The following is a 15,036-nucleotide window of genomic DNA, read 5'->3' on the forward strand; positions in this document are numbered from 1 at the left end:
GTTTATCAGACATTTAACAGTGCTTTGTGCTTTGTTTGTAGCAGGGGTGTAAGATGTGGATGAAAAATTTGATTTGCAATAATGCTCTTGCATATCCTGTTATAGATAAGAAATGTTGTAAATTCTGAATTTAAATTATTTTATGCACCTTATTAGCTACGCTTTATTTCCAAAAGTATTCGCTCATCCATCCAAATCATTGTATTCAGGTTCCAATCACTTTCATGGTCACAAGTGTATTAAAACCAAGCATCTAGGCACGCAGATGGCTTCTAAAAGCATTAGTGAAAGAATGGGTTATTTACGGTGGCCGAGAAAGCCCAGCGCAGTGCAAATTGAAAAGCGCTGCAAAAGCACAAAACACATCCATCAAAATTACAACACAGGCACAGCAAATAGAAAAACGCGCTGCAAAAAAGAAAAACGCGCTGCAAAAAGAAAAACGCGCTGCAAATAGAACCACAACACAACGGAAGTGAGTCACAACACAACGGAATTTTCCCGGGGGACCTTAAAAGATGCTGTACCAGCTGTATACAAAGGACAGTAACTTAAGTGGCAAACAAGCTTCTGAAAAGTAAGTTATGTTTATTACCTGTGATTACCACGGTTGTGTGCATATTATTAAAAGTTCTGCTTCACAAAACGCCTTGTTTGCCACTTATTGTCCTTTGTACACATAGTAAAGTCCGAGACGTTACTGAAGACGCAGCTTAGCTGGTACAGTATCTTTTAAGGTCCCCCGGGAAAATTCCGTTGTGTTGTGACTCACTTCCGTTGTGTTGTGGTTCTATTTGCAGCGCGTTTTTCTTTTTGCAGCTTGTTTTTCTATTTGCAGCGCGTTTTTCTATTTGCTGCGCCTGTGTTGTAATTTTGATGGATGTGTTTTGTGCTTTTGCAGCGCTTTTCAATTTGCACTGCGTTGGGCTTTCTCGGCCACCGTAATTATTCCATCAATGGATTTTTTTCTTCCTTGATGGCACGGGCATATTCCAGTTGTTTTTAAGATTCATCGGGTTGGATTTGTGAAAGAGTGATTCAGGGAGCATGAGATCATCATTTTCACACATGGATTGTTTACCACAGACTCCAGACCTTAACCCCATTGAGAATCCTTGGCATATGTTAGACTTTGTAAGGCAATGCAAAATCTTGGTAAAAAAATGAATGCAACATTGGATAAAAATAAATCTTATAACATTGCAGAAGCTTATCGAAACAATGCCACAGTGAATGTGTTCTACACAAAACATTAGAGGTCCAACTAAATCTTTTTTTTGGCAAGACAATGTATAATTGATGTTAACTTTTTGTTCTCATATGCATGATGGTCACCTTACGTATCCTGCATCCTGCATGTCTTTAAAAATTAACATGACGTGTACGCAACATACAGTGCACACAGAAAAAGTAGGGGGCAATGTAGCACTCAGCTGCATTAAAATGTCAAACGATTTTAAAATAAGGTCTACCCACATCTGTATGAGGTGTCTTTTCTGCTATGCCATGTGAAAGACTCTGGTGAAAGCCAATAACACTCATGACACAAAGCCAGCTATGTTCATGACAAAGCCAGTTGTCTACACAAATGCATGGTAAGACAGCAAGTATATCTCTAGCTTAACTGTGATGCGTGACCTTCGTTTGAAGCATAACGTATTTGTAGATGTGTTCGGATTCCAGATTCTGTAACTGAGACTTAATTTTCTTCCTGACTGGCGTTCGGCTTAGATACGCCTCAGTGTTCTAAAGGAAAACTGAAGAGCAGTGTCTCCTTTTCTGCTGCTCAGTGAACTGGCCACATGCCCCAGATCTTTAATCCCAGCAGTCTGTGATGTGTCGTCTAACATCTACCTTTCATTTGGCAGTACAACCCCAACCGACGGGACCTGCATGTGAAAGAGGCCTGGGCGCAGGGCTTCACAGGGAGGGGCGTGGTCATCACCATCCTCGACGACGGGATTGAGAAGGATCACCCTGATCTGGCCCAGAATTATGTGAGTATCTCTCTTTTTTCGAGAAGCCTCTGCTCGTGCCAAATCTCAAAAACACATCTGAGGAGGGAATGATGCAACTGCATAACTTCCTACCAAACAGTTTTCCTCCAAATGCTTATTATTCAGTACCTGGATGGAAAAGTGCAAAGTGTAAACTTTGACACAGTTATTCATATTTGAGTTAAAGGAATGGGAGCCGGGGCACATGGACCTGCGCTGAGCATTTAATGGAACATTTCACCAAAAAATGAAATGAACACAATCTTTCCTGTACTCCTAATAGAGCTGATCAACCAAGACTTGTTTGGAGTCCGGAATGATGTTCTTTAGTGCAGTGAAGCTAAAAGACTAATCTAATAGAAATCTTCTTTTACAGTCTGCTGATGTAATAGATGCATACAAGGCTAATATAATTTAGCTGCACTCCTTTTGGAAAATGGGTGTTATATTAGGAATGCAAAAGCGAAATCAGCTTAAATTGGCAGAGTCTGCCTCCAAGCACACAGTTGGCAATCAGCCAATTTATTTCTTTTTTTTTTTATTTTGGTCTGTAACGATTTTATGGCTGAAAAGATATAAGCCAGGTAAATAGATGCCTACTGCATTCAAAGCCTGCTGCTAAAACTATACACAAATTATGCATGCATTAGGACCAGTCACCTCTTGTTTGTTACACTTTATTTGATTAATGCTGTTTACATACTTTAGAACGGAGAACTATTTTATTTATTTTAGGAATCTGGTGCACTGCAGAGCACATCATAGAATCTGAAAGTCCTGGGAATGTGCCAGGGTGTTTCTTCTCTCTGTAATTTAACCCAAACACTTTGTGCACATGGAAATCGGCCTTAAAATATATGAGTTGTACATCCTTATTCTTAGCTACTAGAGCCATTTTTAAAACAGCTCTTTAAAGAAACATGTACAACAAGCGTAATATTATCTTAGAAACATGTAATCAGGCTAAGAAACATTTATGTACTTTTAAATTTATATTGAGTTTAAAAATAAAAGTTTGAGTTCAGAAGGTGGATTCTCTCATCGTTCCCATCTCTCGCTCTTCCTCTCTGTCTCACACATACACATACACACATACACTATTTCTGCATGAATCACGTTTGCCATGTTTCCGTTCCTACATGTCTTAATCCATCTGTTTATCTGTTAAAATTGTGTTTACCACAGTACTTTGTTACATTTACATATGCAGTACTAAAATGTTTCAGTTCTAAAAAGGAAAAATGCAATTAATCTGTATAATTAATAGGGCTGCAAATCTTTGGATCTTCAGAATCGATATTTTTCCGATTCTTTCAAATCGGTTGGCTTTTTTTTTCTTCAACCTCCATACTTTAGCGGCGCAGCAACAAACACCGTAACACGACACTATACGCCTCTCTGTAGCTTAATAGGGAAAGGCAGTAGGGGCAAAAACTTTCCCTTTCTGTTGCTGCAGTCGTGCGGAGCTTTTTAACTGTACCGCGGAGCTCAGCTACTGTCTCGCAGAGTTTTTTGTAACTGTACAGCGGAGCTTAGCTACTGTCGTGCGGAGCTTTTTAACTTAGCTGAGCTGAGCTGTACAGTTAAAAAGCTCTGCGGTACAGTTTAAAAGCTCCGCGGTACAGTTAAAAAGCTCTGCACGACAGTAGCTGCACCCGCAAAAGATTTTTTGAAAATAAGAATCGATTCTGAATCGTTCAATGTTAGAAACACGATTTGAACTCGAATCAATTTTTATTTATTGTAATTTAATCCCTTTTTTATTGATCAATAGTCCTCAATAGTCCTTTTTTAAGTTGTAAAAGTATGCTAACATATTTTTCATATTCAGTTTATGGTCTTTTTTTTTACCTCAAGGCTAGTGTTTCAAGACAGTTATGAAAGTCTGTGGAATATAAATAATAGAGGTCTACTGACCAATCTATGTTTGGAGTAACAGAATTAATTCTGTGTGCTGTTTCTGTAAGGAGGTCACATCCTATCACTGGGCCGTAGCTGGGAGTCTGAGAACTCGATATTCCCTGCTGTTCTCTGGGAAATTCCTCTCTCCCTGTTGGCTGAAAGGCTCAATGGAAATAAATTAAATTCTTTTCAGCACTTTTTGCAGTGGACAGTATCCTGGAGCAACTTTAGGGGAGTCCAAGTGACTAATAGGCATTGCTGATAGTGGCTCTCTCGGGATAGAGTCTCCATGCAAACTTACGGAAAACCAAATCTTAAGAGCAGTCTAGCTTTGAGAACGACCCAAAACTTGAAAAGAGAACCCATCCTCCTGTGGTCAGCACCACATAACACATTTACAATAAGTAAGTGTCAAGAGAAATATGATTGAGTAATAAGATTAACATTTAGCAAGCATATTAAGTAAGCAGATGATAAACTGTTATGATGTTTAAGGCCATCAGAAATGCACTGCATGGATTTAATAAAATACATTTTGAGTGTGGTAACAATTGACAATGCTATGGAAAGGAAAAGGGAGGAGCTACTCACAGCAACTGGAGAAATTGCAGTGACATATGCTGACATAGCAATGCTTTATAATTTCCTGTACAAAACTGTGTAGTATGTTCATATTTATTGTACTAACCTGCCGTACCCGGACTTTTAAAATTAGGATATACACTAAGGGTGTGCCATATTATATCGTACGCAATAATATCGCCAACATTTTTGAATATCGTGAACGATATTATACTCTTATATATCGTGCCACATCACCCACACCTAATTATTAAATCAGGGTACTACTTTTTTCACACTGTTTTCATTTTCCAATATTAATCTACTAGAGACTACCAGTATCGTTTATTTTACTTTAATCCTGGTTACATGGAGATATTTAGAGTGCATTATAAGTCATCATGACATTCTGGATCATTGACTTCTGTTACAAATCTGATCAAATTCTTGATTTTTTTTTTTATATCTCAGATAGGGGTGTGACATAAATTGTATGCGATATTAAAATTAAATTTTTATTTTGTTGCAGTAGTGTATAATTGATATCGCCAAGAGTATAGTTATCGCAAAAATACCATGAAATATCGTGATATTATTTTAGGGCCATATTGCCCACCCCTAATATACACCTTAGAATACACCTTAGAGTATGAGTGTGTAGTACACAATGAGACACAGCCAATGTTTTAATTTGTACAGGCAATATAAAAGTGTTTCCCCACCTTTTTGCAACTCACAGCCTCAAAACGTTTCCTGCCCTCCCAAAAATGTAATCTGCCATTTTAAATATTTTGCATCTTAAATTTAAAGAGAAATACAATAAGTTGAAAACACTGTTTTTACTTATTGTGAATTTTTTTCTGTTTCAGAGCACATTATGAATATTTTCACAGCTTAAAGAAACACTCACTAACTTTGCTTATTTTTAAAAAGAGCCTAATCAGTCCTGTTTAATAATGATGCATTTTTTGTGCATCACAATATATTACAATAAATATTGTGTTACACAAGAGTCTTTGTATATATTGTAGTATTTAAACATTGTAATACAATTCTTACCATATGGCCCACCCCTAGAGCACAGTGTGAGTCATGAGTATGTGGTGTACATATGATTGGGAATATTGGATGTGGATTATTCATATGCACAATCTGCTCCATTATTCATTCTGTTGGAGCAGAGCGGGAGGAGGCATTGTGAAGCCTGAGAGCACTCAGCAGAAACTATCCCCACAAGGGCTTCCTAAAGTACCGCGAGGAATGAGCCGGTGTCTAACGGCGCTGTCGGATATCACGCTGTGGGAATGGTTTTGCTGAATAGTTAAAATGTTCTTCAATTTTCTGTCATTTCTCTGTCACTGCCGTCAGCCCGTTCTTTGTTGGCAACACATGAACGGAGGAAACATGTGTTTAGCCTTCGTCCTTCTAGCCTGATAGTCCAGACTTGGAGAGACCAACATTTGGGATGCAACTGACAAGTGTCCAAAAGAAAAAAACGCTCAGTTGAAGGCTTTTGTTGTGGCACAGCTCCATCATGCAGTAGAAACCTATTTTGCCAACCATGCTTCAAACAGCGAGCCATTTCTTCAGTGTCTCTTTTCCTTTTCTTAGCCTTTCTTCAAGAGACTCAGGTCTAAGGGCACATGCTTACACTGACAGCATGGCTTCCCAAGACAGATGTACGCTCCCTTCTCAGTGCACGGGGTTACAAAAGTCTACAAAAGAACTCCAGAACAGAGTGTACTTAAAATTCACACAAAAGAAGCTGAAAAGGTAGTTTAAAAAGCTTTTCTTTTTAATTTGAATAATATTGGATGTTAATCTCACAGATTTCTCTCCTGAAAACTGTTTATCGAGGTGAGTAAAGCGCTTCCATTTAGTTAGAGTAAGCTTAGATTTCCAATATGTTCAACAGAGTGGTTAGCAGCGCTAGTAAACACTTAAACAATTAAACATTTTCGATCCACAGTGTCCCATATGTACCAGGAATACATCAGTTTAGGCATTACCACCCACAGGAGAAGGTCCACACACATCCCACAGTTCAGTACAGCTTTCTTTAGTTTTTTTATTAGATATGGCAAAAGTCATGGGACATGTTTCTAGTCCTATGGCTTTTGGCATGGCAAGGCAGTGCATATATGATGGATGGATGGATGAATGGATTGATGGATGGATGGATGATGGATCAATGATAGATGGATCGATGGAAGGATGATAGATGGATCTATGGATGGATCGATGGATGATCGATCTTACCCGGTCAAACAATACATTCAAAAATAAATAAATACAAACAATACAGAACTGTACAAAGTATGAAAGTAACCTAACCGTAGATAGGACGTAATGCAGAATAAATAGGGAAAGAGGAAAAGCAGGGTTCAGCAGATATGACAATACTGAATATACTGAATATAGAATATAAACCTGTGCAAGTATTGTATTTAAGAAAAGTGTAAATGGTATCCAGGAGTGTGAATATACAGATTGTACATTAAAGTGTCTTTAGTGCCCAGGAGTGCAAATGTACAGCATGTACCATAAAGTTTTAATAGTGCATCCCCCATCGGATAGACTGTACAAGTTTGATTTTTACTTTTGGACATATTTTTTTTTTGTTTCATCAAATATTTTTTCATTTTCATGTTCTGCTACATCAAACCTTTTTGGCAGCTGTAATATTGTAACTGTAGCATCTCAGATTATTACTTGATTATTTCCATCTGCAAAAGCATTTTCAAAGTAGCTCTGTTTGATAGAATGTCCACAAACCGGCCAACCATGTTAAGTGTATTCTATCTTTCTTCAGGATCCAGACGCGAGTTATGATGTGAATGACCGAGATCCTGATCCTCAGCCCAGATATACACAGCTGAACGATAACAGGTAAGCCTGATGATCACTGGATGATGACTCTTCACAATGAACAAACACTGAACGTGCCGGGGTGGCGAAGTCAAACACACAGCAGAACCTTTTTGAATTATTGAAGCGGCGCCATATGTTCAGTATAACGTGACTGCAGACGTCATTCTGTAAATACACACACACACACAGTTTCATCCGTAACTCTCCCGCTTGTAAAAGAGGAGGTAAAGTGTGTGAAATTTACGATTTGTTTGGCGTGTAAAAGTGTGAAAGCCGGTCCGACCTGTCGTTCGCTGTGGTTTTATGTAGTCTGTGCACCTGGCCGGCTCCAAAAGGCTCTCCCCTCTAAAAGCTCATGAAAGATTAATTCTGGAGGAAATCTCATAACTGTCGACTGAGGAGACGTGCTGTTAGCCCCCCCTGGGAGAGGGTGTCCTTCACCGCCTTTTCCCTCTCCACTGACTCTCATTTCCACTCACTCTCCTCCTCTCCTCTATTCCTCTCGCGCTCTCCTTCCTTCAAGCTGTGAGTGTCAGTCGCCCGCAGCAGCACAGCAGCAATTAACCTTCCTCTCTTCTACCTCACTTGCTCTCGCTCTCTTTCTTTCACTCTTGCACAAATTTTCAGTAATTTTCTTCCTTTCTCTGCTTCTTTTCAGCCTCGTTCATTACCCTCCTCTCTTTCTCACATTCCTGCTTTTACTTTCTCTCAAACTGTCACTCTGTCCCTCTCCTGTGTGCCTGCCACTCTGCTTGCTCTCTCATTTTCTTTCTTTGGTTCTCTCTATTTCTTAGTCTCTTGCTTTCTCCTCACACTCTGCTCTCACCTCTCATCTGTTTTTTTTTTTTAGCTCTCACTGTCTTTCTCTCTCTTTTTCTCACTGTCATTCCTTTCTATTTCCATTGTTCATTTTGTTTCTACTTTTCAAAAAACATTCTCTATCTCTCTTTCTCCCTGTCTTTATCCTTGCCTTTACAGTGTCACATTGTCTTTTTTCCACTTGTTTCTTCTCACTCTTTCACTTCACCTTTGCTCTTCTTGTCGCTGTTTTCTTATCTCTCTGTCTTTGTCTTTGTCTTGTTCTTTCTCAGTCTTTCTCTCTTTTTTAGGCCTTTTTTGTTCATCTTCCCCAGTTCTTTCTAACACTTTTCTTTATTGTTCCTTTTTCTGTTTGAGCCTTGTACTTTATCCTCTACCTGCATCATACACTTTCTGTTCTCTTTCACTCACACTTTCTCTCTTCCTCTCTCTGTCTCATTTTCTCTCTCCCACTCTATCCCTGATTGTGTTCTTTTACTCACCCTTTCCTCATTTACACTTCCCTGCCTCCCTCTTGCTTTCTCTGTCTCTCATTTTATCTCTCCCTCTCTTTTCCTTTCTTTGTCTCTCTTGTATCCCACTCGACCTGCTCTCTTGTTTACTCTCTCTCTTGTCATTTTCTCTCTCTTGTTCTCTCTATTGCTTTTTCTTCTTGGAGTCGCTCTTTCCTTGTCCTGCCTTTATCACACATGCTCTTTCTCTCTCTGCTCTCTCTCTCTCTCTCTCTCTCTCTCTCACAAACACACACACACACACGTTTGCACATACTCACACACACTCTCTGCTTCTGCCTTCTATATTCTGCTCGGCCTGCTGGGATGCCTGGAACTTGCCATGTAGTCTTAACACTATTATGTTTCAGAACACTTTCTGCTGAACTTCAAAGTTTCTGTCTCTCTCCTGGAGGATGTTTGTTTCCTCTGCTCTGTCTTTCCTTCTCCCTCTCCCTCTTGCTCTCTATCTCTCACTTATTCACTCTCACCTCCTTTTTTTCGTATCATACTCTTTCTAGGATGTTTTCTTTCTCTGTTTCGTTGTTCGGTAGTAAACCCACTGAGATTAAGTTATCATCTCTGTTTCGGCGGCTGCAGTGTTTATTCTGCCAGTCTGTTGAAATTGTTGATATTCACAGTCTTTCATGAAGTAAATTAAAGATCACTGGTTAAACTGTGAGGGAAGCAGATGGAGCCCAGGGAGCGCTGCTCACCGTCTCGCCCCCAGCCTTTTCCTCAGCCCGCCCCCAGAGCGCATCAGACCCAAAACCCTGTTTCGGAAATGTTGGGGGATTTGCCTCAAATCCCTTGCTTTCCAGGCTGCCTGCCAGAGTGCCTATTCGCTCATTGCTTTGCTCTTTTTTTTTTTTTTTTTTTTTTTTCCTTTTTTTTTTTTAACTCTTGTTTGAAACTCCATAATATGTGTAAGAAGAAAAAGGAACACCAAAGCTAATATCTACTTCGGGTAGGACAGCTCACAAAGTACCTTAAAGCAAACCTGGTGTAATGAGTTTGTTAAAACCCATGCCATGATCTCCCAGCTCTCCAGTCCAGCTGTTCTAGCTGGTTCCTGGGGGTTTACGTGTGTGTTTTGTAAGCGTATGTATGTGTGTGTGTTCCCTCAGTGTTTGCTTTTCATATGGTCGCTCAGTTATTGCCAGATGGACAGTGGAGCAGTGAAAGGGTGCTTAGAGGCCCCTCTCTCGTCGCTCCATGTGAGCTGAGTGGAGAAGCAGAGGAGAACAGATGAGTCCCCGTCTTGCTCTCTCTCTTTCACTCTCTCTCTGGCTCCTCACAGGCTCAGAGAAAAGCCAACAGGAAGCAAGGCAGCGCTTTCGCACACACTTGAGCTGTCAAGACGATTATACTCTAGTGAATCAATTCATGGCCATGAAATGAGAAGCAAATTTGTGTTTTCTGTTCATGGCACCGGAATTGCACAGCCCTTTTTTAGTCGAGCTGAACAGAGGAGAAATTACATCAGATGAGTGGTGTTATTCCCAAACGAGGGTCCGGCCAAGTGTGAGGAAGTGTGAGGAACAGTCTACACTCACCTCCCAATGAGATTATATGAATATATTCATAAGGAACTTGGATTAAAGAGATGGAGGGAGGCCATCTGTTCTGTGAAGGTCAGCTCATTTGTAATTTTTTATTGCGGGGTTGGAATTCCTCTCCATTCACATTCACACCCATATCCATAATTTAAGGCTGTTCTCAGCCAGCTGCCCCCCTCTTGCCTCCTCTCACCCCCCAGCAGTTAATTCTATTGAACCCTTTTGCGTGCTTCCACCTTCAGTGGCTCTGTTTTGTTTCCTTCGCCCTAATGTAAAGTCAATACCATAGACCTCAGCAAATGAAGGAGATGGCAGAGGTAGACTCTGCAAAGCGGTTTTGTCTCTCCAGTCATTTCAATCTGTATTCATTAATCGTTGAGCTACAGATTTCTCCACTCCTCCAGCCTCAATTCTTCAGTCTCTTCAATCAAGCCAGTCTGTTGGGCATGGCCAGCTTGACTTGGCCGGCATTCCATCTGTTTAGATTTTCTCTCTGGATCTGCTGTAAAGCTCAGCCGAATTACTTCTTCATTAGCTAGTCTGTCTGAACGTGGCTGGCAGAGCCGGCCACTGTGTTTGTTTATGGGTCTCGTTCAGATGGCCTGTTTGTTTGTGCTTGGAATTTTCAGGTGTTTGAACTGCTGCCTACAGGAGTTCCTGAGGCGTTTCTGGCTGAGCTTCTATTATCACACTTTTATCACTCCTTATCTTTTGCTTCATCTTCTACTGCATTCTAAGAACAGCAGGCCTCTTTTACTGGTTCACATTTGTCATTCTTAGTTTTTCTCTTTTGTTTTCTTTCTTACACTATATCTAACAAATGGATGGGCAAGTTTTTTTTTATGAAAATGTTTCTGTTATTAAATCTGCTTCTCTGTATTAATATGATTTGCCAACACTTGGTATGGAATTTGTGTTCATAGAAGAGTAATAGAAGGGCAGTGTGTAAATTGACCATGTAGGGTTGCATGAGGATTTGACCTTCTTAGACTTTCATGGGACCTAGCAAAAGTTGTGGGACACAACACTATTTCCTGTCTCTGAGCTGGATGTATTTATTTATTTATTTATATATTTTATATATTTTTTTAAACAAAATTTCATTACTAAATGCTTAAGAGATCATCACACCAAACACACTTGTTCTTAACACTAAGGTACTTTTGGGAAACTTGGCACTGCCCCCCCCCAAAAAAAGCATATTTCATCCAACAATATAGGAAGCCTTGCGTAGCCATAGAAAGCTCAGATTCTACACAGTGATTCGTTTCACTTTGGCCAATGTGGGCGTGCATGCCTTAACTCCTGTGATGGCAGATTTAAACAACTTCTTTACTTTAAAACTTTAAAAGTCAAGAAACCAGTAAGAAACTCATTTCGACACTAAATTCAAAGTATCTAAAGTTATTGCTTGCATATTTGAATCCTTTTGAACATAATAGTATTAATATGAATGGCACAAATAGCTACATTACACATGGCCCATCTCTTTGAACTTCATACACAATGGATATATAAGGAGTCTGTGCTCATCTAAAGAAAAGATGTCTCGTTCCACTCAAGCTGTGTATAACTCGGCCCAAATTATCCTTGTCCTCCACAGCAGCTGTACCACCCGTCCCACTTCAGAGAGACTAGAAAGCGGCCCCCTCATGTAGCAGCCCTCTCCACTCACAGGGCAGAAGCAAATGAAGCAGGAATCAAACTGTTACAGTGTTTGTAGGGGCGGAAAGACTTCTCCGTTCTGAAAAGCACTAGACCTGACTGAAAGATGCCCTAGTTGAAGGGTGGGAAACAGGACGTTTTTTCCTCCTTTCTTTTTATCTCTGTCCCTCAATCTCCTTTCTTCTCTTTCTCTTTCCATCATTCAGAGCATGTGGGCTTCTGAAGCTCTGCCTGAGGGTTGAGTTTAGCAGGCTGGAAAATGCACTAATCCCTTTAGTCAGGACATAATCCAGCCCTATTGAAGAGTGAAGCAAAGATACCACGCTGCTCTACACACGGACAGATTCTGACACTCAACACTGCATTACACTGGCATCATTCACACTGAATAATGTGGGCCGATTTTTAAAAATAGCAGATACTCTTCACATTGTGTGAAATAATAGCCACAGGTATAATGCTCCTGTTTAAATGGATGATATGCAGCAAACATTGAATAAAAATCACTGTACTAAATATGAGGGGGTAACTGAATAGCTTTTAAGAAGTGTTTAGGAATCTGCCACTATTGATGCATTTTGTGTGTCAAAATATGGCGTTAAAATGTCTGTAAATATTATGATATATTTAATATAATATTTATCTATTTACCTACCTATCCAATCTACCTACCTGTTGATTAAATGTTGCTGATCGGATCATAATCAGCCCTTGCAATTTAGGGAGAGTAGAGTATGAGGGAATGGAATGTGCCCTATGTGTAACCCCAGATGTTAAGGGCAGGATTTATTATAGTCCTCTATTATGTTACTGTACAGCAACATACATTGTGATGTACATTTTAGCCCTAGTGCTTAACATGGAAGAAAGATTCATAGATGCTGTTTCTTCTTTCTTTTACTTTTGTCATTATGTTTCTTTGCACAGATACAGGAACAATTTAAAAAGCATAGAAGCAAGCTTTAAAAAAAAAAAAAGATTTGTTTTTCTTGTCACAAGCTGGACATTGTGTACACCGTTGGTTAATATTGGGTGCCTTTTGATGATGTTTTGGAGGCATTTGAAAAAGAGGTGGTGGCTGACTTCACACATGAGATGACTGCTAGTGAGTGGGTAGTTCAATTGGCTCTGCTAATTTGCGGAGAAAATTTCAGTGTTTTATTTAATTTTTTTACCTTCTCATTACATTATATTACCAAATTCAAAGCAGGACATTTTATTCCAACTGTGTTAAGGGGAATACGTTGGTGTGTTGCTTCTGATAAGCAAACTTCCTTTGCTTCGCTTCAGTTCATTTTCACTTTGTCTCCAGCCAGGCTCAGGAGAGACCAGGTAGACTAACAGGAGCGTCCCAGGGAAGATACACTCATCACAGTTGTTCAGATGAATTTGCATTCCTGAATTTGGGATATGGGATGAAGAGAGACAGCAATGTCTGATTCAATGTCTAGACTCTCTTTACTATCCCTTTAGATGGAGAGCAGGTGAAGTGTGCTAAGCATTTGGATGTAACCATTTTTATTTCGCTTCAAAACCTGAGGCTGTCATAATTGCAGGCTTGGACAATAACATAAATTTAAGATAAAAAAAAATATATATATATATATATATATATATATATTGTCTGCAGAATTATCACAATGATAAATGTTTTATTAATATTATTATGGAGCATACAGTGTTGATGTTATAGCACTTTTTAGTCACATCATCTTACAAAAACGTAACGACTAATCTGCTGTGTCTCAATTTTACATAGATGGGAAATGATAGAAGATGTATGTAAAGGAAACACTGACCTTGTTTACCTTGTATCTGGGTTGTCCCATGGTAAGATTTTAACCATGTTTTCACACTCTCCAGTCTCCAATCTGATTACTCTATGGGATGGAACATGCACATTTCCTCATTGCACTACTTTTAAGGGTTTTGGTTGTACTGGGAGAAGTTTTGTTTGTTAAATGCGTCTTTAATGTGGCTCAAATGCCTCTCAGACCACCTGCTGAAGTTGTTTTTGAATTAAAGGGATAGTTCGGTATTTTTGACATGAGTCTGTATGGCATCATCATAACCAGTGTCGTGCATCCACACTGACTTACCCCCCACAGCGTCCTGTGAGCCGAGTTCTTGTCCAGTTTAGGTCAAAGCGAAAGTAGTCCGGCATGTTTGCTGGGGTCAGGAAAATAACTCCTTTTTCTTCCCAAAGCAGTACGTGTTCAAAAGAGTGATTTATTTACATCACAAAAAACTAACCCTGCAAAAGTCACGCCTCGTAAATCACTTGGGTCCTACTTTCTCTCGTTCCATATCAATGCACGCAGCACTGCAACCTGACAGCTAGCCTACGTGTTTGGGTCGCTTTGTTTACTTCTCGCCTCGAGAACATGTGTGACTACGAGAGTGACGAGGAAAACATTGATCACCGCTCAGAGCCACGGGGATATCTTTATGAACCCGAGTATACAGATGTTGAACTTCGCCAAATGGAATTAGATCGGGCAGAAAGAGAGAGGGTGGACAGAGAAGTGGTGGAAGATGAAACTGGAGCCACTGCTGGAGCTGCGATACCATTTTAACACACACACACACACACCTAGCTATATATATATATGTGTTTACAAAGCTTATAAAAGCCAATAGACTTCTCCCTAAAGTTAGCTCGTTTGCGTTGCTAGTCTGAACACAGCTGCTAAGCCCTGCCAAAACACAGAACAAGTTGACGCGTGCGCAGCTCACTGTCAGAATGACGCGCACTGATACGAAATGAGAGAAAGTAGGACCCAAGTGATTTACGAGGCGTGACTTTTGCAGGGTTAGTTTTTTGTGATGTACGACACTGGTTATGATGATGCCATACAGACTCATGTCAAAAATACAGAACTATCCCTTTAATCCAATTCGTATCTTTTTTAGATTTTTCTTTGGTGTGTTTGTGTATATAGATACCTTTCTGACACTCAAGATGCATTAAGTTTCTGTTTGTAAGTGGGTTCATTGATTTATGTGCAAATCTTCAGCAACATAGGTTCATTTAAACATGGGCAAATGTCAATAGAAAAATTGTTCACTTCATGACTTCACACACTGCTCATTTACCAGCATACATCACTATGGATTTCAATCTATGCTAAAAATGGAAACACATTGGTTGCAGCCATGTGAAAATATATG

General features: G+C 39.8%; 1 protein-coding gene across 2 annotated transcripts in view; it reads left to right on the forward strand.

Moving 5' to 3' along the window:
* Positions 1-15,036, forward strand: part of furinb (furin (paired basic amino acid cleaving enzyme) b) — a 148,396-nt gene that overhangs the window by 96,015 nt on the left and 37,345 nt on the right. Inside the window, exons 5-6 of one of the 2 annotated variants that reach the window (XM_007228136.4) lie at positions 1,869-1,997; positions 7,273-7,349. In XM_007228136.4, the coding sequence (XP_007228198.3) occupies positions 1,869-1,997; positions 7,273-7,349 (206 nt within the window). Of the gene's footprint in view, positions 1-1,868; positions 1,998-6,098; positions 6,234-7,272; positions 7,350-15,036 lie in introns of those variants that run through there. The other variant, XM_022672158.2, reaches the window with a different exon arrangement.

Source organism: Astyanax mexicanus, chromosome 2 (assembly GCF_023375975.1).
Source record: "Astyanax mexicanus isolate ESR-SI-001 chromosome 2, AstMex3_surface, whole genome shotgun sequence".
Classification (NCBI taxonomy): Eukaryota; Metazoa; Chordata; class Actinopteri; order Characiformes; family Acestrorhamphidae; genus Astyanax; species Astyanax mexicanus.